This window comes from Leptodactylus fuscus, chromosome 10, assembly GCF_031893055.1.
Source record: "Leptodactylus fuscus isolate aLepFus1 chromosome 10, aLepFus1.hap2, whole genome shotgun sequence".
Lineage (NCBI taxonomy): Eukaryota > Metazoa > Chordata > Amphibia > Anura > Leptodactylidae > Leptodactylus > Leptodactylus fuscus.
This window is the reverse complement of record NC_134274.1, coordinates 5,921,493-5,946,405: the sequence shown is the minus strand read 5'-3', so window position 1 is coordinate 5,946,405 and position 24,913 is coordinate 5,921,493. Positions and strand designations below refer to the sequence as shown.

The window sequence follows — 24,913 nt, the reverse complement described above, 5'->3', positions numbered from 1 at the left end:
TAGCCATGATGGCGGTACTAGTAAAGGCAAATGTAGAGATGATGATAAAGAGGGAAGGCAAGAAGCCTGTGTCCAGGTCAAACAGAAAAAAAGTCATTCCTTCATTTGTAAACCTATAACTTGTTGCTTGCTACTAGTATTCGCTTAAAAAGGATAATATTTGGACCGATTTTGTAAAAACAGCCATTACTTGAAGCTACTCCCCAAAAAAGGATAATTTTGAATCACTTGTAAAAGCCTTTACTTCCCGCAATACAACCATGTGTGTGAAAACAGCCAGAAAGGGAACATTTGTGGACCTTATTAATTTCACAGTTAAACAGTCTATTGTGTTAAGGGAGAGGATATATGTTACCACTGGGTACTATCCATAGCCAAATCATCGCTTCTAGGAATTCAAAGGGCGTTCACAACAAATATTCATAAAATTAAAATTTCTATTTCATTAAGTCACTTCATTTTGTTAGTTAAGTAAAAAAAAAAAAATGTATTAACATAAGTTACAGAAATTTTTTGCAACTGTAAAAAACATTCGTATAGTAATTATATTCAGTGTTATGCTACTGACTTCTAATACTGCTCCTATGTACAAGAATATAACTACTATAATACTGCCTCCTATGTACAAGAATATAACTACTATAATACTGCTCCTATGTACAAGAATATAACTACTATAATACTACTCCTATGTACAAGAATATAACTACTATAATACTACTCCTATGTACAAGAATATAACTACTATAATACTGCTCCTATGTACAAGAATATAACTAATATAATACTGCTCCTATGTACAAGAATATAACTACTATAATACTGCTCCTATGTACAAGAATATAACTACTATAATACTACTCCTATGTACAAGAATAGAACTACTATAATACTGCTCCTGTGTACAAGAATAGAACTACTATAATACTGCTCCTGTGTGCAAGAATATAACTACTATAATACTACTCCTGTGTACAAGAATATAACTACTATAATACTACTCCTATGTACAAGAATATAACTACTATAATACTGCTCCTGTGTGCAAGAATATAACTACTATAATACTGCTCCTGTGTACAAGAATATAACTACTATAATACTGCTCCTATGTACAAGAATATAACTACTATAATACTACTCCTATGTACAAGAATATAACTACTATAATACTACCTCCTATGTACAAGAATATAACTACTATAATACTCCTCCTATGTACAAGAATATAACTACTATAATACTTCTCCTATGTACAAGAATATAACTACTATACTACCTCCTATGTACAAGAATATAACTACTATAATACTACTCCTATGTACAAGAATATAACTACTATAATACTGCTCCTGTGTACAAGAATATAACTACTATAATACTGCTCCTATGTACAAGAATATAACTACTATAATACTACTCCTATGTACAAGAATATAACTACTATAATACTACCTCCTATGTACAAGAATATAACTACTATAATACTCCTCCTATGTACAAGAATATAACTACTATAATACTGCTCCTATGTACAAGAATATAACTACTATAATACTACCTCCTATGTACAAGAATATAACTACTATAATACTACTCCTATGTACAAGAATATAACTACTATAATACTACCTCCTATGTACAAGAATATAACTACTATAATACTGCTCCTATGTACAAGAATATAACTACTATAATACTACTCCTATGTACAAGAATATAACTACTATAATACTACCTCCTATGTACAAGAATTTAACTACTATAATACTACTCCTATGTACAAGAATATAACTACTATAATACTACTCCTATGTACAAGAATATAACTACTATAATACTACTCCTATGTACAAGAATATAACTACTATAATACTGCTCCTGTGTACAAGAATATAACTACTATAATACTGCTCCTATGTACAAGAATATAACTACTATAATACTACTCCTATGTACAAGAATATAACTACTATAATACTACCTCCTATGTACAAGAATATAACTACTATAATACTCCTCCTATGTACAAGAATATAACTACTATAATACTGCTCCTATGTACAAGAATATAACTACTATAATACTACCTCCTATGTACAAGAATATAACTACTATAATACTGCTCCTATGTACAAGAATATAACTACTATAATACTACCTCCTATGTACAAGAATATAACTACTATAATACTGCTCCTATGTACAAGAATATAACTACTATAATACTACTCCTATGTACAAGAATATAACTACTATAATACTACCTCCTATGTACAAGAATTTAACTACTATAATACTACTCCTATGTACAAGAATATAACTACCATAATACTACTCCTATGTACAAGAATATAACTACCATAATACTACTCCTATGTACAAGAATATAACTACTATAATACTGCTCCTGTGTACAAGAATATAACTACTATAATACTGCTCCTGTGTACAAGAATATAACTACTATAATACTGCTCCTGTGTACAAGAATATAACTACTATAATACTGCTCCTGTGTACAAGAATATAACTACTATAATACTACCTCCTATGTACAAGAATATAACTACTATAATACTGCTCCTATGTACAAGAATATAACTACTATAATACTACCTCCTATGTACAAGAATATAACTACTATAATACTGCTCCTATGTACAAGAATATAACTACTATAATACTACCTCCTATGTACAAGAATATAACTACTATAATACTACCTCCTATGTACAAGAATATAACTACTATAATACTGCTCCTATGTACAAGAATATAACTACTATAATACTACCTCCTATGTACAAGAATTTAACTACTATAATACTATTCCTATGTACAAGAATATAACTACTATAATACTACTCCTATGTACAAGAATATAACTACTATAATACTGCTCCTATGTACAAGAATATAACTACTATAATACTACTCCTATGTACAAGAATATAACTACTATAATACTACTCCTATGTACAAGAATATAACTACTATAATACTGCTCCTATGTACAAGAATATAACTACTATAATACTACTCCTATGTACAAGAATATAACTACTATAATACTACCTCCTATGTACAAGAATATAACTACTATAATATTACTCCTATGTACAAGAATATAACTACTATAATACTGCTCCTGTGTACAAGAATATAACTACTATAATACTGCTCCTATGTACAAGAATATAACTACTATAATACTACTCCTATGTACAAGAATATAACTACTATAATACTACCTCCTATGTACAAGAATATAACTACTATAATACTGCTCCTATGTACAAGAATATAACTACTATAATACTACCTCCTATGTACAAGAATATAACTACTATAATACTGCTCCTATGTACAAGAATATAACTACTATAATACTACCTCCTATGTACAAGAATATAACTACTATAATACTGCTCCTATGTACAAGAATATAACTACTATAATACTACTCCTATGTACAAGAATATAACTACTATAATACTACCTCCTATGTACAAGAATTTAACTACTATAATACTACTCCTATGTACAAGAATATAACTACCATAATACTACTCCTATGTACAAGAATATAACTACCATAATACTACTCCTATGTACAAGAATATAACTACTATAATACTGCTCCTATGTACAAGAATATAACTACTATAATACTGCTCCTGTGTACAAGAATATAACTACTATAATACTGCTCCTGTGTACAAGAATATAACTACTATAATACTGCTCCTGTGTACAAGAATATAACTACTATAATACTGCTCCTATGTACAAGAATATAACTACTATAATACTACCTCCTATGTACAAGAATATAACTACTATAATACTGCTCCTATGTACAAGAATATAACTACTATAATACTACCTCCTATGTACAAGAATATAACTACTATAATACTACCTCCTATGTACAAGAATATAACTACTATAATACTGCTCCTATGTACAAGAATATAACTACTATAATACTACCTCCTATGTACAAGAATTTAACTACTATAATACTATTCCTATGTACAAGAATATAACTACTATAATACTACTCCTATGTACAAGAATATAACTACTATAATACTGCTCCTATGTACAAGAATATAACTACTATAATACTACTCCTATGTACAAGAATATAACTACTATAATACTACTCCTATGTACAAGAATATAACTACTATAATACTGCTCCTATGTACAAGAATATAACTACTATAATACTACTCCTATGTACAAGAATATAACTACTATAATATTACTCCTATGTACAAGAATATAACTACTATAATACTACCTCCTATGTACAAGAATATAACTACTATAATACTACTCCTATGTACAAGAATATAACTACTATAATACTACTCCTATGTACAAGAATATAACTACTATAATACTACTCCTATGTACAAGAATATAACTACTATAATACTGCTCCTATGTACAAGAATATAACTACTATAATACTACTCCTATGTACAAGAATATAACTACTATAATACTACCTCCTATGTACAAGAATATAACTACTATAATACTGCTCCTATGTACAAGAATATAACTACTATAATACTACCTCCTATGTACAAGAATATAACTACTATAATACTACTCCTATGTACAAGAATATAACTACTATAATACTACTCCTATGTACAAGAATAACTACTATAATACTATTCCTATATACAAGAATATAACAACTATAATACTACTCCTATATACAAGAATATAACTACTATAATACTGCTCCTATGTACAAGAATATAACTACTATAATACTACCTCCTATGTACAAGAATATAACTACTATAATACTACTCCTATGTACAAGAATAACTACTATAATACTCCTATGTACAAGAATATAACAACTATAATACTACTCCTATGTACAAGAATATAACTACTATAATACTACCTCCTATGTACAAGAATATAACTACTATAATACTGCTCCTATGTACAAGAATATATCTACTATAATACTACCTCCTATGTACAAGAATATAACTACTATAATACTGCTCCTATGTACAAGAATATAACTACTATAATACTGCTCCTATGTACAAGAATATAACTACTATAATACTACCTCCTATGTACAAGAATATAACTACTATAATACTACTCCTATATACAAGAATATAACTACTATAATACTACCTCCTATGTACAAGAATATAACTACTATAATACTACTCCTATGTACAAGAATAACTACTATAATACTACCTCCTATGTACAAGAATATAGCTACTATAATACTACTCCTATGTACAAGAATATAACTACTATAATACTACCTCCTATGTACAAGAATATAACTACTATAATACTGCCCCCTATGTACAAAAAGAGAGCGTTGGGTCGGGCTGATATATTGTTTTGTGTATGGTTATACTGGCCACTTGATGATATGTCTGCGCTGGGTGGTACCAGGCAGATTACTGGTGAACCATTCATAGACCACACTAACAATGCCAGGCCATCATTATCAGAGCAGCTTCTGTTCCAAGAAGTGCTGAAGCATGCCTAGAAGGTTCTCCCATGGAAGTCAATAGGGTCTCCTCCAGACCATTGTGTTCGTCCCTAGGACACAGGAAGTCCAAGCGTATAAGGTATTTTTAATGGGGTCCCTGGAGCTTTGGTGTGCTTGGGACTTGTTCTCGTGGAAGTTCTCAGTCCTACCTTTGAGGTCAATCAGCAGCCTCAGAGGCCTAAGGAAAGGAACAAGGATGTCTCTCAAATATGTCACCTAGACACCGGTGCACTAGGGGCAGGTGAGTATGTTTTTGATACTTCAGACCTGCGGGCGTCCTGTAGACCTCAATGCTTTTGTTGTTCTCCATGCCATCCGTGGTCCAACCAGACAGATACAGAGACTAGTAGGCTCCTTCGACTGCCACAGAAGGAAATGCTGTCTACATGTGGAAGTGATTCCACCTTCTCGGCATACTTGGTCACCAATCTGGACCAACTGTTATCCTTGGTAGTACATCCACTCCAGAATGGACCTCACCAACTTTGAGGATGTCCAACCTTATCTGCCAAACCCTAGCTAGATCCTACAAGCACTTTATCATGGAACTACACCTGTAGATTTTCTTTGGTCATGGCTACGCTCTCCTACCACAATGCTGAGCTGTATAATATAGGCTCTTCTCTTCCGTTTCCCGTTTTTTGACAATTATCGATCATCTTAGTGAATATTTGGCATGTTCTGGACTTTATCCACCTGTGGAAGTTATAGTCTCCTCAAATCCAGGTACTTTTACGTTTCACGATCGGGCCATGGACAGGGTTGAGATTTCAGGATCGATTTTAAAATCCGATTTCCGATAATTTTCCAGCCAATCCTGATCGTGAAATTTGCTCGATCACCGATTGGAATCCGATCTTTCCCGATCCCTCAACCCTAGTCAATGCTTCTCTATGGGAAAAGTCACTTTTAGGGTTGAGTCGATCTTGAGATAACCTCCGACCTCAACCTCACGATCATGAAATTTGCTCGATCGTTGATCGGAATCTGATCTTTTCCAATCCCGATCGCGTGACCCTAGCCATGGATATTGATGACCTCACATTACCCTTCTCGAAGACTTTTCTGTGACCATTAAATACCCCCTTCTTGTAGCACTGACCGGGGTATCTTAGGATTCTTCTTTTCCAATTGAATCCATTGGGTTACATCCAATTTTTCAACTCAAAACTATTTGCCAAAATCCTTGCCCCACATTGGACCCTTCACCAAGAGATCTTCATGACCTTGCGCCAATCTAACAACCCCCCACCTATGTGCTATATGTCCTATTGGCCTCTTTTTGGACCATTTTACGTTATGGGAGCTGGAACCATTGTCATTAGAGATGAGCAAGTAGTTAAATACTCGATATTCGTTTCGAGTAGCCCCTCAATATTCGACTACTCGAATCGAATATCGAATCCTATTATACTCTATGGGGGAAAAATGCTCGGTTCAGGGGTAGGCAACATTCGATCAAATTATACTTACCAAGTCCACGAGTGAGGGTCAGGCTGGAGGGACAAGTCTTCTCCGCGCAGCGTCCCCACGGCGTCTTCCGGCTCTGAATTCACTCTGCCAGGCATCGGGCCTGGGCAGAGCCGACTGCGCATGCCCACACTACAAGAAAATGGCCGCTTAAAGTCAAAGCGGCCATTTTCTTGTAGTGTGGGCATGCACAGTCAGTTCTGCCCAGGCCCGATGCCTGGCAGAGTGAATTCAGAGCCGGAAGACGCCGCGAGGAGAAGACTTCTAAAGGTAGGAGAAGAACCAGCGTTGAATGGTTGACTGTATAGCATTCGGCCAATCAACGCTGGTTCTGCATCGAATTTTTCCATTCGAATAGCGGGTGGTACTCAATCGAGTACGAGAATTTCGAATACCGTAGTATTCCATCCAATACCTACTCGATCGAATACTACTCGCTCATCTCTAATTGTAATGGCTTCTGCAGATGATATAATGAGCCAATTATTTTTAATGCCAATAAAAATTTTTTGTTCTGTTTTGTTAAATAATCCCGAAGGAATTCAGGGAATAAACACCAAGGAAAGTGAATATGTGCGGATCTACTGGGAACGCAGCACAGAATATAAATAATGCGGCTCCTGTAGGAATCACTGGAGACGGCCCTGTCGATCGCACACAAGTGAGTAAAAAACGGGAATAATGAGACTGAGTTTCCATCAATTATTGTAATATGAGTCGGCATTTGAGGTTTGCGTGGTGCAGGGAACAGAAGATGTAGGGGTGGGATGGAGAGACGAAGCAACGGCAGGAAATAAAAATACCTCCTAGGCGGAGAGCACGCTGCAATAACATGAGCAGAAATAGAAACAGTTTTGCTCCATGTTAATTTTCCAGAATTGAAGCCCTGTAGGTCAATGACTGTGTGTGCAAGTGTCTAGTTGTACAGCATTGTAATCTGGGATCTATGCACATGACGTATGGTCTTCATGTGCAGCTGTATGGCCGGAGATATTTCCCTCTAAACACAACGCTTTCTCACACCTCCATAGATACAGAGCAGAGTGTAACAAACCAACATTTTTTGAGTATTTCTCCTAATATATTGGTCTATGTTTACAATTATATATATATATATATATATATATATATATATATATAATTTGTGTCTTTAGTTTGCATTTGAAACTGTAGAAATTGGGAGTTAATCTGTCCGGGGTAGAGCATTCCAGAAAAGTGGTGCAGCTTGGGAGAAGTCTTGTATACGAGCGTGGGAGGTTCTGATAATAGAGGAGGTAAGTGTTAGGTCATTGAGTGAGCGGAGAGCACGGGTTGGGCGGTAGACAGAGATGAGGGAGGAAATGTATGGAGGTGCGGCAATATGGAGAGCCTTGTGGATGAGGGGGAGAAGGTTATATTATATTCTATAATGAATAGGCAGCCAATGTAGTGACCGGCACAAACTGGAGGCCTCGATGTAGCGGCTGGCACAGACCAGAGGCATCGCTGTAGCGTCTAGCCTGATAGATGAGCCTGGCCGCTGCACTCAGAATAGATTGTAGAAGGGAGAGTTTAGTGAGGGGAAGACCGATTAGTAAGGAGTTACAGTAGTCAAGGCGAGAATGAATCAGAGAGACAATAAGTGTCTTTAGTGTATCTCTGGTGAGGAAAGGGCGTATTCTGGAGATGTTTTTGAGGTGGAGGTGACATGAACGTGCGAGTGATTCAATATGAGGGGTGAAGGAAAGGTCTGCGTCAAACATGACCCCGAGGCAGCGGGCATACTGCCTAGGAGTTATAGTAAGGCCTGAGACTGCAATGGATATATCAGGGACAGATCTGTAAGATGGTGGAAACAGTAGTAGTTCAGTCTTAGAGAGATTTAGTTTCAGATAGAGTGAGGACATGATGTAAAACAAATATGAGGCCAACCCATTGTAGATACTTCCTTTGCACACAGTGTTACTTAGGGTCAGTAAATTTCAGGTTGACCTCTATTGTTCCCATTGGGACTAAAGTTGACCGTAGATGGTTAGACCCAATAAGTGAGAGGAGGCTTCTCTCCAAGATTGCGATGGGGACGGCCATAGCTACTTGTAGTTACGTGTAGTGATCTAGGAATGAATTAATGACCTCAGAGCTTCAAGACAAAGTGGTAACCACCAAGACGCTTCACCTTTGATAGTCTATTCTGCTCTATCGATGAACTCATCTGACTGTTACTGTAGTGAAGGCTTCAAGTAGTGGTGGACTATGTCATTTCCCGTGGTCTTGTCTTCACCATGTTTGGCCATATGTTCTATAGATAATAGACATCCCTGAAGATGAACAGAAGCTCGGTTAAGGAATTCATCCTCGAGGGCCTCACAGACAGGACTGGACTGTACATCCCACTTTTCATCATATTCCTTCCAGTTTATATCACCACCATACTGGGCAACATTGGGATCATAAGTTTGATCAATGTGGACAGACATCTCCAGAAGCCCATGTACTTTTTCTTAAGCAATCTATCCTTTGTAGACTTGACATACTCTTCATCCGTCACCCCTAAGATGCTACAAGACTTGCTTTCTGAATCCCGGACCATCTCCTTCATCGGGTGCGTTCTGCAGATGTTCACATTTGTCTCCTTTGCCACAGTTGAATGCTTTCTTCTAGGTATTATGGCCTATGACCGTTACGTGGCCATCTGTAGACCCCTGTTATATGGCGTCATCATGAGCAACCTCTTGTGTCTTCGGCTGGTGGTTTCTGCTTATCTTGGAGGCTTACTCAATGCAATGGTGGAAGCCAGCTTAATTTCTCACCTTAATTTTTGCAAATCCCATGTCATCAGTCACTTCTTCTGTGACATGCCGCCCCTCTTCAAGCTGTCCTGCTCTGATATAACTATGAATATTGTTACGGTTTTTATCGTGGGTGGGTTGATAACTGGGTCGTGTCTCATCATTATCCTGGTCTCCTACATGAACATAGTCCTGGCCATTTTGAGAATCCGCTCTACCCAGGGCAGATACAAGGCGTTCAGCACCTGCACCTCCCATATGACCGCTGTCACCATCTTTTACGGGACTGTGGTGTTTATGTATTTCCGTCCATCCAGCAGCTACGCCCTACAGCAGGACAAGGTGGCCTCAGTCTTCTACAGCATACTGATACCCATGCTAAATCCTTTCATTTACAGTCTACGGAATACAGAGGTCAAAGAAGCTGCAAAGCGCCTTGTAAAGAAATGATTACAAATGAATTTCCTCATTTGCTTTATTCCTGCCTTTATGTGTTATCTTCCTATCGAATTCCATCTTTGACTCTACATTTGCCTTCATTTTACATTTTTAGAATTTTTGAATTCATCGTCCTGAAAAATCAAAAAATTCCACATAACGGAGGTTTCATTTTACTTCTAGGTCTGACCTAAATCGCTTCTATCTTCTATACAGATTCCAGAAAGGAAAAAAAATCCGAGTATCAATAAGTTGTGTCCATGAAAGGTTTCGTTTTACGCTCTTTACCTTGTAGTAATCTGTAGGTGGCGCTAGTGAGACATCATGGCTGGATGTTTTTGAGTTAATGCAACAAAACATTGCAATATCCTGAGACTGGCATCACAATAGGAACGGTCAAGTCAGGGTGATCAGTGTTGGACTGGACCACCAGATATCAAGAGGATCTTCTAATACCATAGACATCCAAGTTCGATGGGTTTATGATCCATTTCCAATCCTATGATCTGGTGGCCACAAAAAAACCTCAATCTGACCCATAGGAGGCAAACCAGGACTCCAGGAATATTGATCAGTATATGTTCTTCCTTTCCATGGTCATAAGATTATGACCAATGACTGTAGGGTGATGCTTTCCCTTTAAGACCCTGACCACTCATCGTTTGTTGTACATTTGGAACAAGGTGTCATCTACTGTATACGAGTTCCCAGACAGGTCTCTCCGCATTCCTACACACGATCTGGATAAGAAGCAGTTTCCACTGCCCCAACCCACCTAGGGAGATCATCGTATTCTCAGAAAGTCCTCAGCAGGAGAGGACCAGGAGTCCGGATCGTTGTCACTCACCCCATGAACCAACGGTGACCATGTGTACACGAAACCTCCGATTTATTCTTTATTAGACACCACTAACTGAACACCGTTGACGCAAATGGCATAGACAACAAAAAGATCCGTCGAGGACTTGGCGGTGAGTAGAAGAATTTTATCCAAGTGATTATTGATAGAAAATACTACCAAGGGATATCAGAAATATATGTGTATCTATTTGCTTTTGTGTTCCAAAATGTATCAAATTTTCTAAATTTCCAGCACATCAAATTTTTGTTTCTTTTACGTTTACTTTACACTTTGATACATTGTATTCATTCATCTTTGGAAACTTTTGGAATCATTACAATTGTTGATCGATTCTGTTGAATTGATGAATCGCTGCTTTACGAGATGGCGGTTGTTACTTTCTTCTTGTTGTTGTTTCTAATAGTATTTTGCTTTTTATCTTTGTTCAATTTTATTTTGTTATTTCTTGCACCCTGTCAGCTAAAATATGAAAACAAGGAAGAAATCCCTACAAGAGATCTGCTTCAATGTTGGCTTTTTGGACCTGGTGCAGGAGGAGGAGGAGGATAACATGGATCTGCTACAACAACGACGGTATTGTAGAGAGAAGGGGGTCAGCGGATAGATCTTCAATCATGGGATTGACGCCCCTTTGCGGTCTTAACCCCTTATTAGCGACCCTTGACGTAACTGTACGTCATGGGTCGCATGGGGATGTATGGAGCGAGCTCACACGCTGAGCTCGCTCCATACACGGCAGATGCCGGCTGTATAATACAGCCAGGACCTGCCACTAACAGCAGCGGTCGGTGCCCGAGCCGATTGCTGCTGTTAACCCTTTACACACTGCGGTCAAACGTGACCGCAGTCTGTAAACGGCGCCGCCATGTTTCCCCGATCGCCGCCCTCCTGAACGTCACAAGAGGGCGGTGATCGGTTGCTATGACAGCCGGAAGCCTATTGAAGGCTTCCAGGCTTGTCTCTGCACTAGATCTATTAGACGATGCCAGAGGCAGCCTCTAATAGAAGTGCTGCGATTTTCCTATTCACTGCAATACTGTAGTATTGCAGTGAATAGTATGAGCGATCAGACCCCCTAGGTTTCAAGGTACCTAAGGGGTCTGATCATAAATGTAACAGAAGAAAAAAAAAAGTTTTTAAAAGTATTAAAAAAATAAAAAAAATATAAAAGTTCAAATCACCCCCCTTTCCCTAGATCAGCTATAAAAGTAATTAAAGAACATTAAACATAAACATATTAGGTATCCCTGCGCTCCAAAATGCCTGAACTATTAGAATATTAAAACATTTATCCCGTACTGCGAACGGCGTAGCGGCAAAAAAAATAAAAACAGCCAAAAAGCGTTTTTTTCAACACTTTGCCTCCTATAAAAAATTGAATAAAAAGTGATCAAACCATCAGATCTTTCCCCAAATGGTATCAATAGAAACGTCATCTTGTCCCGCATAAAAAGACACCACAACCAGCTCCATACATGGAAATATGAAAAAGTTACAGGTGTTAGAACATGATGACACAATTTTTTTTTTCTATTTTGCAAAGTTTATCATTTTTTTAAAGTATCAAAAAATTTCAAATACTATATAAATTTGGTATCACCGCGTTTGTACTGACACGTAGAACACAGGTAACATGTCATTTGTACCAAACAGTGAATGCTGTAAAAATTAAACCCATAAGAAAATGGCGCAAATGCATTTTTTCTCCAATTGCGCCTCATTCTGAATTTTTTTCCAGCTTCCCAGTACATTGCACAGCATATTGAATGGTGCCATTACAAAGTACAATTTGTCCCGCAAACAATAAGCTATCATGTGACTCTGCGAACTGAAAAATGAAAAAGTTATGGCTCTTGAAATGTGAGGAGGGAAAAACGAAAATGCGAAACCAAAAAATGGCCTGGTCCTTAAGGGGTTAAGATGTCATTATTTTGTCATTTTAGGATCAAGGAGCTTCCCCTCCTTCAAGCTGCAAAAGAGAATAATGTGGAACTCCTGAGACATCTCTTATCATCAGACAAATGTGATCCCTTACAGAAAGGTAAGTACCAGGAGATACGGCAAAGCTTCTAATAACCAGAACAGCAACGATTCATAAATTCTCCACTCGAGTCTGCGTGTAGAGTAATGTTACTGAATAACATGGTAATAGCTTTATTGTGAAGTTATGTGCTCCCCTCTGGAGCTTTCTGAGATCCTCTGATGCACACAGTCTATGGCAGGTAGTTTGAGGAGACTTTGCTAGACTTGCATCATGAGATTTTTTTTCTTGATGCTTTTTGGGAAGGATGCATTACACCATTGTAACCCATCAAGGTCTTCAAGGGTTCTCATATTTTGAAGTTGCATGAACAGTACATCATAAGTTTTCCTTAGGAGAAGGGGGACAGAAACTCTTATCTCAGCTACTGCTGATAACCAGACAGTGACATCTTCCTGACTGTATACACATGGCTTCTCAGTTTATTTATCAGAATATAGCGATGTGGATATTTCAGTGTCTTACCAGCAGGCAGAGATGGCATTGTCTCTAGCTGTTCATGTTCTATAGTACTGAGGCATCATGGTATTGTCAATACGATGGCCAGTCATCTAATATAATATCACCAAACACATTGTATCTTCTTTGTTGGATATTCAGTGTCTTACCAGCAGGCAGAGATGGCATTGTCTCTAGCTGCTCATGTTCTATAGTGCTGAGGCATCATGCTATTGTTAATACGATGGCCAGTCATCTAATATAATATCACCAAACACATTGTATCTTCTTTGTTTCCATAAGGTGCTTTAGGAGAAACAGCCCTGCACTTGGCAGCCTTACACGACAACCTGGAGGCAGCGGAAATTCTCCTAACTCAGGCGCCATACTTGCTGAACCTTCCTATGACCTCGGAGGTCTACAAAGGTCAATGTTGACACTATATATTCAACATTTCACTACTAGTGTGATAAGATCTATGATAAGATATAAGAAATATATGTGATAAGTATAAGAAAGTGACTATTATGATTCCAATGAGGTTCTTAGCTCACATGTTGAGCCCTTCTACCAACGACCAAAACAACCTCTATAGATGGATCGCTAAACTATATGAGCTTATGACATGACCCAACTAATGTGTTCACGTTGTCAATGGCAGATGGGCTGTCACAGTATTATCAAAGTGTGAGCCAAGAACCTCATTGGCATTGTATCAATGTCCTTGGAAAGTGTTGTGTGTCTGTATGGTAGCCACATTACCTACACATTTAGCTCATATTGCATGTCGGTGCTGACTAATTTTGTTTACTGTCCACCATCCAATCCATACAAGATACTGATAAGGGGTCAATGAATAGGACTTCGAAAAAACCTCACCAGTCCCCTAAACCCATAGATATTTACTAGTTGAATCAGTCAGCTGTGGCTCGTATGAGGAACCTCCACTATGTCTATCACATATGTACTATGATAGAAGTGGCAGGCTGCTGGTAATCTCCCAATCTCACCTCCCTTTGTCTACAGGACAGACCGCTCTTCACATCGCCACTGTCAATCAAAATAGGAATTTCGTCAAAATGCTGATACAGAGAGGAGCGGACGTTTCTTCTCCACGAGCGACCGGCAGCTTCTTCTCCCTAAAACCTAACGGGCTCTTCTACTTTGGTATGACGAATAAACCACCTATTACATATGCGCACAATTGTACGGTTATACTCTAGATACTATACTAGGATTGAACATTCTGGCAGCTTCTTCAAGCTTCTGAGCCCATATTTCCCGGACATCTCCTGCTCCTTCTGTATCTGAACAGAAGAGCTCAGGTAGATTCTACAGAACCCAAAATCTTTGTGGTTCTCCACCCACGAATCCACTTATGTTGGTTGTTATACTTTGTGGCCTTCTCAGACCCCAGAGTATAATAATTGGTGGCCAGGGAAGTCGTGTAAAATTAAAAAATCTTCTACTCCTCTTTCCTGGGCTCCAGAGTGGAGTTTGGTCCTCTCAACAAGTGTCCTCGATGTGTTCCGGCTCTCTCCTTGATGTCAAGGGCCCGAGGTCACCTGGGGCCAATGACACTAGAGAAAGATGACACCAAGGATACTCATGGTTCATGGTTCAGGTCCATGGGCAACCTTGTTACACTATAATGTCCTAAACTAAAGAGATTGACGCATTTATTATGGCTTTAGTATCTGGAGTGATCTGATTGGTGTCTTAGATTTTACTCTTTTCCTTAGGGGAACATATATTAAGCTTTGCTGCTTGTGTTGGAAACACCAAAATTGTCAAGCTGCTTGTGAAGAACGGAGGGAACCTTTGGGCTCAGGACTGCTGGGGTAAGACTAAACTATGCACCTCTCACCCAATGATGAAATCTACATTGTCACCAATATCTGATTTTTCTTGGCAGGAAACACCGTCCTTCATATTCTGACTCTCCAGCCCAACAAGTCCATGTCCTGCCAAATGTATGACCTCCTTCTCTCGCTAGACTCTAAACTGAATGCTCTATGTCTGGACCAAGTAATGAACCATCAGGGTCTTACTCCGCTCAAGATGGCTGCAGCTGAAGGAAATGTTCTTGTAAGTAGTAAGAAGATGAATAGGGTATCCAGATCACCACTTTGCCGCTGAGTTAGCAAAAAGCGCACGCAAACACTTATGATGCGAGTTATATCATCAGCAGAGCAGTGGATACAAATGTATCTGCGCTTACTGCATATATTTACCAGTGATCCGTGAAGCCTCCTCTAGCCTTGATCTTTCCACCAATGGTAATCCACCATTAATGCTGATGGACCTTCCACTAAAGCTACAGTAGATCAGTCCACCATGATACTAACTGGCCAATGCCCCACCAGTGATTCACCACTGCTCTACTTTAACCTAATAAACACTTGGTAATCTATCATTTTTAGGCTAAGTTCACCCCTATGCACGGCTATCCGTCGTTTGGGTGTGCCATGGGACCTGAACGATGTAGAGCCAAACTGCTGAAACATTGGTTACCCATGGACCCCATAGACTACAATGGGGTCCATCATGTCTTCACCGTTTTTATACTGAAATCATTGGAGGCAGGGTCGGACTGGGATGTCTAGGGCCCACCAGTGGAATTGTTTCTAGGGGCCCACCGCCAGGACCCTGCAGATCAGCGGTACCGAGACAGGGCGGTTAAAGGTAATAACATGTTGGGAGCCATGCTACTCACGCACTATACCATGCGCACTACATATACCTACTGCTACAGCCTGTATGGCAAGTGAACAGCATGGCTCCTAGAAATGTTACCATTACCCATAGCTGAAGTGTCCTGGAAAAGCTGATCTGCAGAGGTCCTGGCTGTTGTATCATCGCAGATGTAATATTGATGGCCTATCCTAAGGACAGACCATCAATATTAGAAAGATGGATACATCCTTTAAAGTGGTTGTCCAGGAATTGGAGCAACTCATGTGGTGGGAGGGAGGTGTAAAATAAAAAAACAAATAAATAAAAAAAGAATACTCATCTGTCCTTAGTGGTTAAACGGTTTTGCGGCGGAGAGCATAAAACGCACACCGCCGCACCCGGTCTGACAGCTTTCTGTCTTCTACATGCAGAAGACGGAAAGCTGAGAACGGACTGCCGAACGCTAGTGTGAACCTAGCGTCAGCCTAAAGCCCCATGTAGCAAGACAAAGCAAAAAGCGCTGCGGGAAAAACCCCGGCGGCAACACATCAGTTTTTCCTGCAGTGCTTATTGCAGAAACTCCGCAGAGGTTTCCTCTGAGGACTTTGTTTCCTTTAGGGTAAGTTCACGCAGGGATTTTTGGTCAGGATTTTGAGGCCGTATCTGCCTCAAAATCCTGACCAAAAAGACGGCTCCCATTGAAATCAATGGGAGCCGGTCAGTTCTTTTTTTTCCGGGAGCCGGTTTGTTCCAGCTCCCAGAAAAAGAAGCGAGGTGCTCATTCTTCAGGTCGTTTCGCCTCGCGATTCAGCCTGAAGACACTCCCTCCTCCCATCTAGGCCCATTTATTGGGCCTAATCTGGAGCAGAGTGCGTGACTGGATGCCGGTGTATCCAGTCGCGGCTACCCGATTTTTGGTCCGGAACCTGAGGCGGCCTCTGCCTCAGGTTCCGGACCAAAAAACCCCGTGTGAACTTAGCCTTATACCTATAGTGAAACTGCAGGTGTTTCTGTAGATATAAGTGACATGCTGCAATTTCCAAAACCGCAACAGTTTTGGAAATTGGTGTGTGTCCGCCGTGTGTGTTTTTCTGCAATGCGTGGATGGGATTGCACTCACTATATACCTACACACTCAGGCCTGGTTCACATCTGCGTTCAGTAATCCATTCGGGGAGTCCGCATGGGGACCCTCCCAAACAGACTACCGAACGCATTAGCAAGTGGTATGCAGTGAAAGCACACATAGACTATAATGGGGTCCATGTGCTTTCCGTGCGGCGTCTGCATACAACATGCGGACAGAAAAGTACTTTACAATCTACTTTCTTGTCCACATGACTCAGGCGGACACCACGTGGAAAGCACACGGACCCCATTATAGTCTATGCGGTCCGCGTACTTTCACTACACAGCGCTTGCAAATGCGTTTGGTAATCCGTTCGGGGGGAAGGGGGAGGGGGTTCCCATGCAGACTCCCCAAACAGATCACTGAACGCAGATGTGAACCAGGCCTTATACATATACCATATATACAATACAATATACAATATACACATACAATACTATAGCACATATACATTTATATACATTCATATACCATATAAGTCATATATATACTTGTATGAATACTATATATATACACACACACACACACACATATATACATACATATTATTATAGCATACAGTATATACTCACACATACCTGTATACAAACATACAGTACTCACACAGTATACAAGACACATACTTTACACAAATGTACATATATACATATTAAACATACAGATTTTACAAAGAGTTTACTCACCTATTCCAGCAGCAGTCGGCTCCCTGTCCTCCCCACACGCTGCGATGTAAGAGGACTCAGTGTGAGGAGGGGGGGGGGGAGGGGGAGGAAGTGCGTGCGTGCGTGCAGCAGGGGAGATCTCACAGGACAGCAGCTGCAGGTAAGTGAAGGGAGAAGCCATTAGCTGATGCTGAAGAAAGACACGTTGTCCTCCGATGTGTACTTCTTCAGCATCAGCTAATGGGGGCCCCTGTGTGTGGAGGCAGATGCATTGGCCAGGTGCCCGGTTGGGGCCCCTGGCCATCCCGATCAGGCCCCGACCAATGCATCTGCATTGGTAAAAATCAAAACTTTAAGTCAGGGCTCGGGGGCCCACCGGGGGATTCCCCGGTACACCGGTGGGCCAGTCCGAGCCTGATTGGAGGTCATGCAGGTCTTTTCTCTCCACCGATTCTCTACGGTTTCTGTGTGTACTTAGCCTTACTGGGTTTTACTTACGATCGACTTCTCCCTGCAGATGTTCCAGCATCTCCTCAATAAGGGAATCCAGACGGTGCAGACAATGGGTCCAATATCTTACACCCTGTACGATCTGACAGAGATTGACTCCTGGGCGACTCCATGTTCTGTTCTCCACCTCATTGTCACCTCTCATAAGACCGCGGTATGTGTTCGCTCTCTCCCTTATCACATGATGATGGTCGCCCATTTTATTGACACTGGACTTCTTTACCAGGCTCACCGAATTCTGGACGTCTCTCCGGTGAAGGAGCTTATTGAAGAGAAGTGGCAGCGGTTTGGACGGCCGTATTTCTGGGTTATGGCCACAATTTACGTCCTCTATATGATCTGTGTCTCTCTGTGCTGTGCTAACAGACCTCTCAAGCTTTTAGAAAACCGCTCATCAAATCCGCGGGATATTACTTATGCAGTGGAAAAGGAACTTTTTGTAAGGAATTAAGTACAGCATATATTTATTTTAACTTTATAGTTTCCACAAAAATTTTGATTCCCTGGCCCATTAGAATTAAATCATAGTGATGACAATGGTCTTACCAGTTGCTGGATTTGGGAGTTATCTGCTTCCTTCAAGGTCCTCAGCTGTGTCATGTGACCTCCCTGCTGAATCTTTAACGGACATGGAGTCTAAGACCTCATATACAAGACCAAGGTGGTCCCATTGTTACCAGTAATTTGTCACATGACAATATTAGTAAATCTGCTTCAATGTATCCGTTCTAGAATCTAATGGCTGGTCACATGACACAGCTGAGGACCAGACAGGAGTGGTCAACTCACAACATAGCGACAAGTAAGAAGATGCCCTGTCCTAAAACTTGACCTCAGTGGGGGTATATAGTCAGGACAAGTGGACAGATGAGATTTTTTATAATCAGTTATATACTGTCCCTTCTATTTCCAGGAATCTTACACCACACCAATGGATGAGCTAAGATTAGTCGGTGAAATCATCTCCGTCATTGGGGCGCTGGTCATGTTACTTTTAGAGGTAATCCGTTACATAGAAACATGTTATTTATGGTCTAGGATAAAATTCTGTCTGCGTGCAGCCACCACTAGAGGGAGCTCTACAGTTCCGCATTGTTAGATCCAATGATCACTTCCTTTTTTTTTGTAAACTTTTATTTTATCGCCCCTTAGATCCCTGTGCTAATGAAACCACGGAGTATCTCCTTACTCCAGGACACGGTGTCCGGCGGACTATTTCATATAATTCTGTGAGTATTTTTTAATTTTAATTTTCAAATCTAGATAAAGAATAGAATATCATTGATCTAGTTTCTGACAGTCCAGACATTCTGATACTCAGTTCAGATCATAGCTGCCGGTGGGAGAAGAAAGCATGATGGGCACAGGGCGGGACTTCAATGAAGTAGCAGAAGGGGCGGTACCATGTTGTTTTTGAGAATTGCAGTATTTTTTCGCAATGTGACCAGTTCTGCTACAGTCTTCACATTTAGCGCCATGATGGTTTGCTACATAATAGCAGATTCCTTGGGAAAGCCCCCAGAACCTGCATCTTACAAAGCTGGAATTCTGGAGAAAGTAGATTGTAACAATATCACTACAACCTAAATCTTTCCAATACACTGAAAAGATCAAAGTTTCACAATTTTGTAACAAATTTCATTAGATTATTTTATTCAGTCTCTCTTGGTTATTGCAGAGTTTCCTTCTGCTGCTCAGTACTCCTCACGCTTATCTTAAGACTGACAGACTACAATGGAGAAGTCATTCCGATGTCCTTGGCTTTGGTGTTCGGCTGGTGCTTTGTTTTGTATTTCGCACGTGGATTCCCAATGCTTGGACCGTTCACTGTCATGATACACAAGGTGAGTGGTTGGGACTTAGATTTTCCATGAAAAACTGGGAATAGAATATGGGGAAAGGAAAGGAACTTGCTCTAGCGCCATCCTTTGATAGGTAACTCCCTATAGATGATTGCCTGGTTTTCCTGAAACTTAATGGAAAGATCTTGGAATAAGGCTACGGCAGAATATCTCACATCCTTGACCTTGCGCCCTGTTCTGATGAGGAGCAATAACCTCGATACCGTTGTCTGTGGACAGGTCTATCCTCCATTTGGAGACAATATTCTGTCTTGACTTGAAGATGTAGCGATACATTTCTTTATGTAGCCTTGACTTAACAACATTCCAAAATCAACGTAATTTTTTGGATTTTCTTGAATTTTAGATAATATTTGGAGACCTCCTGAGGTTCATCTGGCTTATGATGATCGTCATTGTAGCTTTTGGATCAGGTATAACCGAGCAGTTTCCATTCTTCTATTTCTTGATACATCTGGACCTCCATACCAATCCGGATAACTTTGTATCTCTTTGTAGCTTTCTATGTATCCTTCCAGTCTCAGGACCCCCAAGCCTTGGGTACATTTTTTAGCTACGCCATGTCTATCTACAGCACTTATCAGCTTCTAGTCAACGTCATCAACTCTCCGGCCAACTACAGCGTCAACTTCCCATTCAGTTTCAGCTTCATCTATTTCTTCTTTGCGTTGATGGCCAGTGTCTTAATGATTAACCTATTAATTGCTATGATGGGAGACACGCACTGGAGGGTGGCGCAGGAGAGAGACGAGCTGTGGAGGACTCAGGTGGGTGGAATCCAAACATTGACCTAAAATTACAAAAAAAGTTTCCTTCTGGCAAATATTTAGCCAGTTTTACCTCCAGCTCATTCACTGATCTGTTTTATCCATAGCTGGCAGCAACTACAATCATGATAGAGAGCAAGTTACCCCGAAGCTTCTGCCCCCGACTTGGCATTTGTGGAGCTGAATATGGTCTCGGCAACAAGTGGTATTTATGGTGAGGCCACTGATAACAATACTGCAAAAATATTAAACTTCATACAGTACATTGTGTAAGAGAATCCCACAAAGGAAACACACAGCAGTACAAGAAAGAAGGTACTCTAATACCGGACAGTCAATGACTAGGGCAATTTATAAAGCACACAGGACAGATCCTCTATATACTACACCACACAGGACAGATCCTGTATATACTACACCGCACAGGACAGGTCCTCTATATACTACACCACACAGGACAGGTCCTCTATATACTACACCACACAGGACAGATCCTGTATATACTACACCGCACAGGACAGGTCCTCTATATACTACACCACACAGGACAGGTCCTCTATATACTACACCGCACAGGACAGGTCCTCTATATACTACACCGCACAGGACAGGTCCTCTATATACTACACCACACAGGACAGATCCTCTATATACTACACCACACAGGACAGGTCCTCTATATACTACACCACACAGGACAGGTCCTCTATATACTACACCACACAGGACAGATCCTCTATATACTACACCACACAGTACAGGTCCTCTATATACTACACCACACAGGACATGTCCTCTATATACTACACCACACAGGACAGATCCTCTATATACTACACCACACAGGACAGATCCTCTATATACTACACCACACAGGACAGGTCCTCTATATACTACACCACACAGGACAGATCCTCTATATACTACACCACACAGGACAGACCCTCTATATACTACACCACACAGGACAGGTCCTCTATATACTACACCGCACAGGACAGATCCTCTATATACTACACCACACAGGACAGATCCTCTATATACTACACTACACAGGACAGGTCCTCTATATACTACACCACACAGGACAGATCCTCTATATACTACACCACACAGGACAGATCCTCTATATACTACACCACACAGGACAGGTCCTCTATATACTACACCACACAGGACAGATCCTCTATATACTACACCACACAGGAGAGATCCTCTATATACTACACCACACAGGACAGGTCCTCTATATACTACACCGCACAGGACAGATCCTCTATTTACTACACCACACAGGACAGATCCTCTATATACTACACCACACAGGACAGGTCCTCTATATACTACACCACACAGGAGAGATCCTCTATATACTACACCACACAGGACAGGTCCTCTATATACTACACCGCACAGGACAGGTCCTCTATATACTACACTGTACAGGACAGGTCCTCTATATACTACACCACACAGGACAGGTCCTCTATATACTACACCACACAGGAGAGATCCTCTATATACTACACCACACAGGACAGGTCCTCTATATACTACACCACACAGGACAGATCCTCTATATACTACACCACACAGGACAGGTCCTCTATATACTACACCACACAGGACAGGTCCTCTATATACTACACCACACAGGACAGGTCCTCTATATACTACACCACACAGGACAGATCCTCTATATACTACACCACACAGGACAGGTCCTCTATATACTACACCACACAGGACAGATCTTCTATATACTACACTGTACAGGACAGGTCCTCTATATACTACACCACACAGGACAGGTCCTCTATATACTACACCACACAGGACAGGTCCTCTATATACTACACCACACAGGACAGATCCTCTATATACTACACCACACAGGACAGGTCCTCTATATACTACACCGCACAGGACAGGTCCTCTATATACTACACCACACAGGAGAGATCCTCTATATACTACACCACACAGGACAGGTCCTCTATATACTACACCACACAGGACAGGTCCTCTATATACTACACCACACAGGACAGATCTTCTATATACTACACCGTACAGGACAGGTCCTCTATATACTACACCACACAGGACAGGTCCTCTATATACTACACCACACAGGACAGGTCCTCTATATACTACACCACACAGGACAGATCCTCTATATACTACACCACACAGGACAGGTCCTCTATATACTACACCGCACAGGACAGGTCCTCTATATACTACACCACACAGGAGAGATCCTCTATATACTACACCACACAGGACAGGTCCTCTATATACTACACCACACAGGACAGGTCCTCTATATACTACACCACACAGGACAGATCCTCTATATACTACACCACACAGGACAGATCCTCTATATACTACACCACACAGGACAGGTCCTCTATATACTACACCACACAGGACAGGTCCTCTATATACTACACAACACAGGACATGTCCTCTATATACTACACTACACAGGACAGATCCTCTATATACTACACCACACAGGACAGATCCTCTATATACTACACCACACAGGACAGATCCTCTATATACTACACCACACAGGACAGATCCTCTATATACTACACCGCACAGGACAGATCCTCTATATACTACACCGCACAGGACAGATCCTCTATATACTACACCGCACAGGACAGGTCCTCTATATACTACACCACACAGGACAGATCCTCTATATACTACACCGCACAGGACAGATCCTCTATATACTACACCACACAGGACAGGTCCTCTATATACTACACCACACAGGACAGGTCCTCTATATACTACACCACACAGGACAGATCCTCTATATACTACACCACACAGGACAGGTCCTCTATATACTACACCACACAGGACAGATCCTCTATATACTACACCGCACAGGACAGATCCTCTATATACTACACCACACAGGACAGGTCCTCTATATACTACACCACACAGGAGAGATCCTCTATATACTACACCACACAGGACAGGTCCTCTATATACTACACCACACAGGACAGGTCCTCTATATACTACACCACACAGGACAGGTCCTCTATATACTACACCACACAGGAGAGATCCTCTATATACTACACCACACAGGACAGGTCCTCTATATACTACACCACACAGGACAGATCCTCTATATACTACACCACACAGGACAGGTCCTCTATATACTACACCACACAGGACAGATCCTCTATATACTACACCACACAGGACAGATCCTCTATATACTACACCACACAGGACAGGTCCTCTATATACTACACCACACAGGACAGGTCCTCTATATACTACACCACACAGGACAGGTCCTCTATATACTACACCACACAGGACAGATCCTCTATATACTACACCACACAGGACAGGTCCTCTATATACTACACCACACAGGACAGGTCCTCTATATACTACACCACACAGGACAGGTCCTCTATGTTGTTTTTTCACAACAAAATAATCTGCTTGTTTTAGTGTCAAGAACGAAATCCAAGAAGATCCCAATATGAAGGCGGCAGTGACACCCCAGAACAGTATATCCCGGGACAGTCTGAGCGCGCCGGAGAATCCCAGAGCTTCATTCAATGATAACCCCATAATAAAGAGAAAATTCAGCCAAGGTTGGGAAATCCTCCGCAGGGTGACAGTGGGGCAGTTACTGGACAATGCAGAGCAGGAGGTCTATTATATTTAG

At 40.6% G+C, this 24,913-nt stretch overlaps 2 protein-coding genes across 2 annotated transcripts; both read left to right on the top strand.

The window, feature by feature from the left end:
* The first annotated feature begins 9,333 nt into the window (after positions 1 to 9,333).
* Positions 9,334 to 10,251, top strand: LOC142183462 (olfactory receptor 5F1-like). The gene has a single exon (XM_075258561.1). It carries the CDS (start codon positions 9,337 to 9,339, stop codon positions 10,249 to 10,251), a length of 915 nt encoding a protein of 304 aa, XP_075114662.1. The 5' UTR covers positions 9,334 to 9,336.
* A 1,316-nt stretch (positions 10,252 to 11,567) lies between these two features.
* LOC142183259 (transient receptor potential cation channel subfamily V member 5-like) lies at positions 11,568 to 24,913 on the top strand. Its single transcript, XM_075258282.1, has 15 exons — positions 11,568 to 11,674; positions 13,045 to 13,142; positions 13,884 to 14,006; positions 14,607 to 14,747; positions 15,323 to 15,421; positions 15,496 to 15,668; positions 18,565 to 18,711; positions 18,784 to 18,996; positions 19,471 to 19,557; positions 19,710 to 19,786; positions 20,236 to 20,401; positions 20,766 to 20,832; positions 20,918 to 21,186; positions 21,294 to 21,400; positions 24,694 to 24,913. Exons 1-15 carry the CDS (start codon positions 11,568 to 11,570, stop codon positions 24,911 to 24,913), a joined length of 2,094 nt encoding a protein of 697 aa, XP_075114383.1.

Excerpts from the sequence above, each read along its gene's own strand:
- LOC142183462 (XM_075258561.1), top strand. The coding sequence starts at position 9,337 with ATGAACAGAAGCTCGGTTAAGGAATTCATCCTCGAGGGCCTCACAGAC.
- LOC142183259 (XM_075258282.1), top strand. The coding sequence starts at position 11,568 with ATGAAAACAAGGAAGAAATCCCTACAAGAGATCTGCTTCAATGTTGGC. Across the intron at positions 19,558-19,709 it reads TGGTCATGTTACTTTTAGAG|ATCCCTGTGCTAATGAAACC; the intron begins GTAATCCGTTAC and ends ATCGCCCCTTAG. Across the intron at positions 20,833-20,917 it reads CATTGTAGCTTTTGGATCAG|CTTTCTATGTATCCTTCCAG; the intron begins GTATAACCGAGC and ends ATCTCTTTGTAG.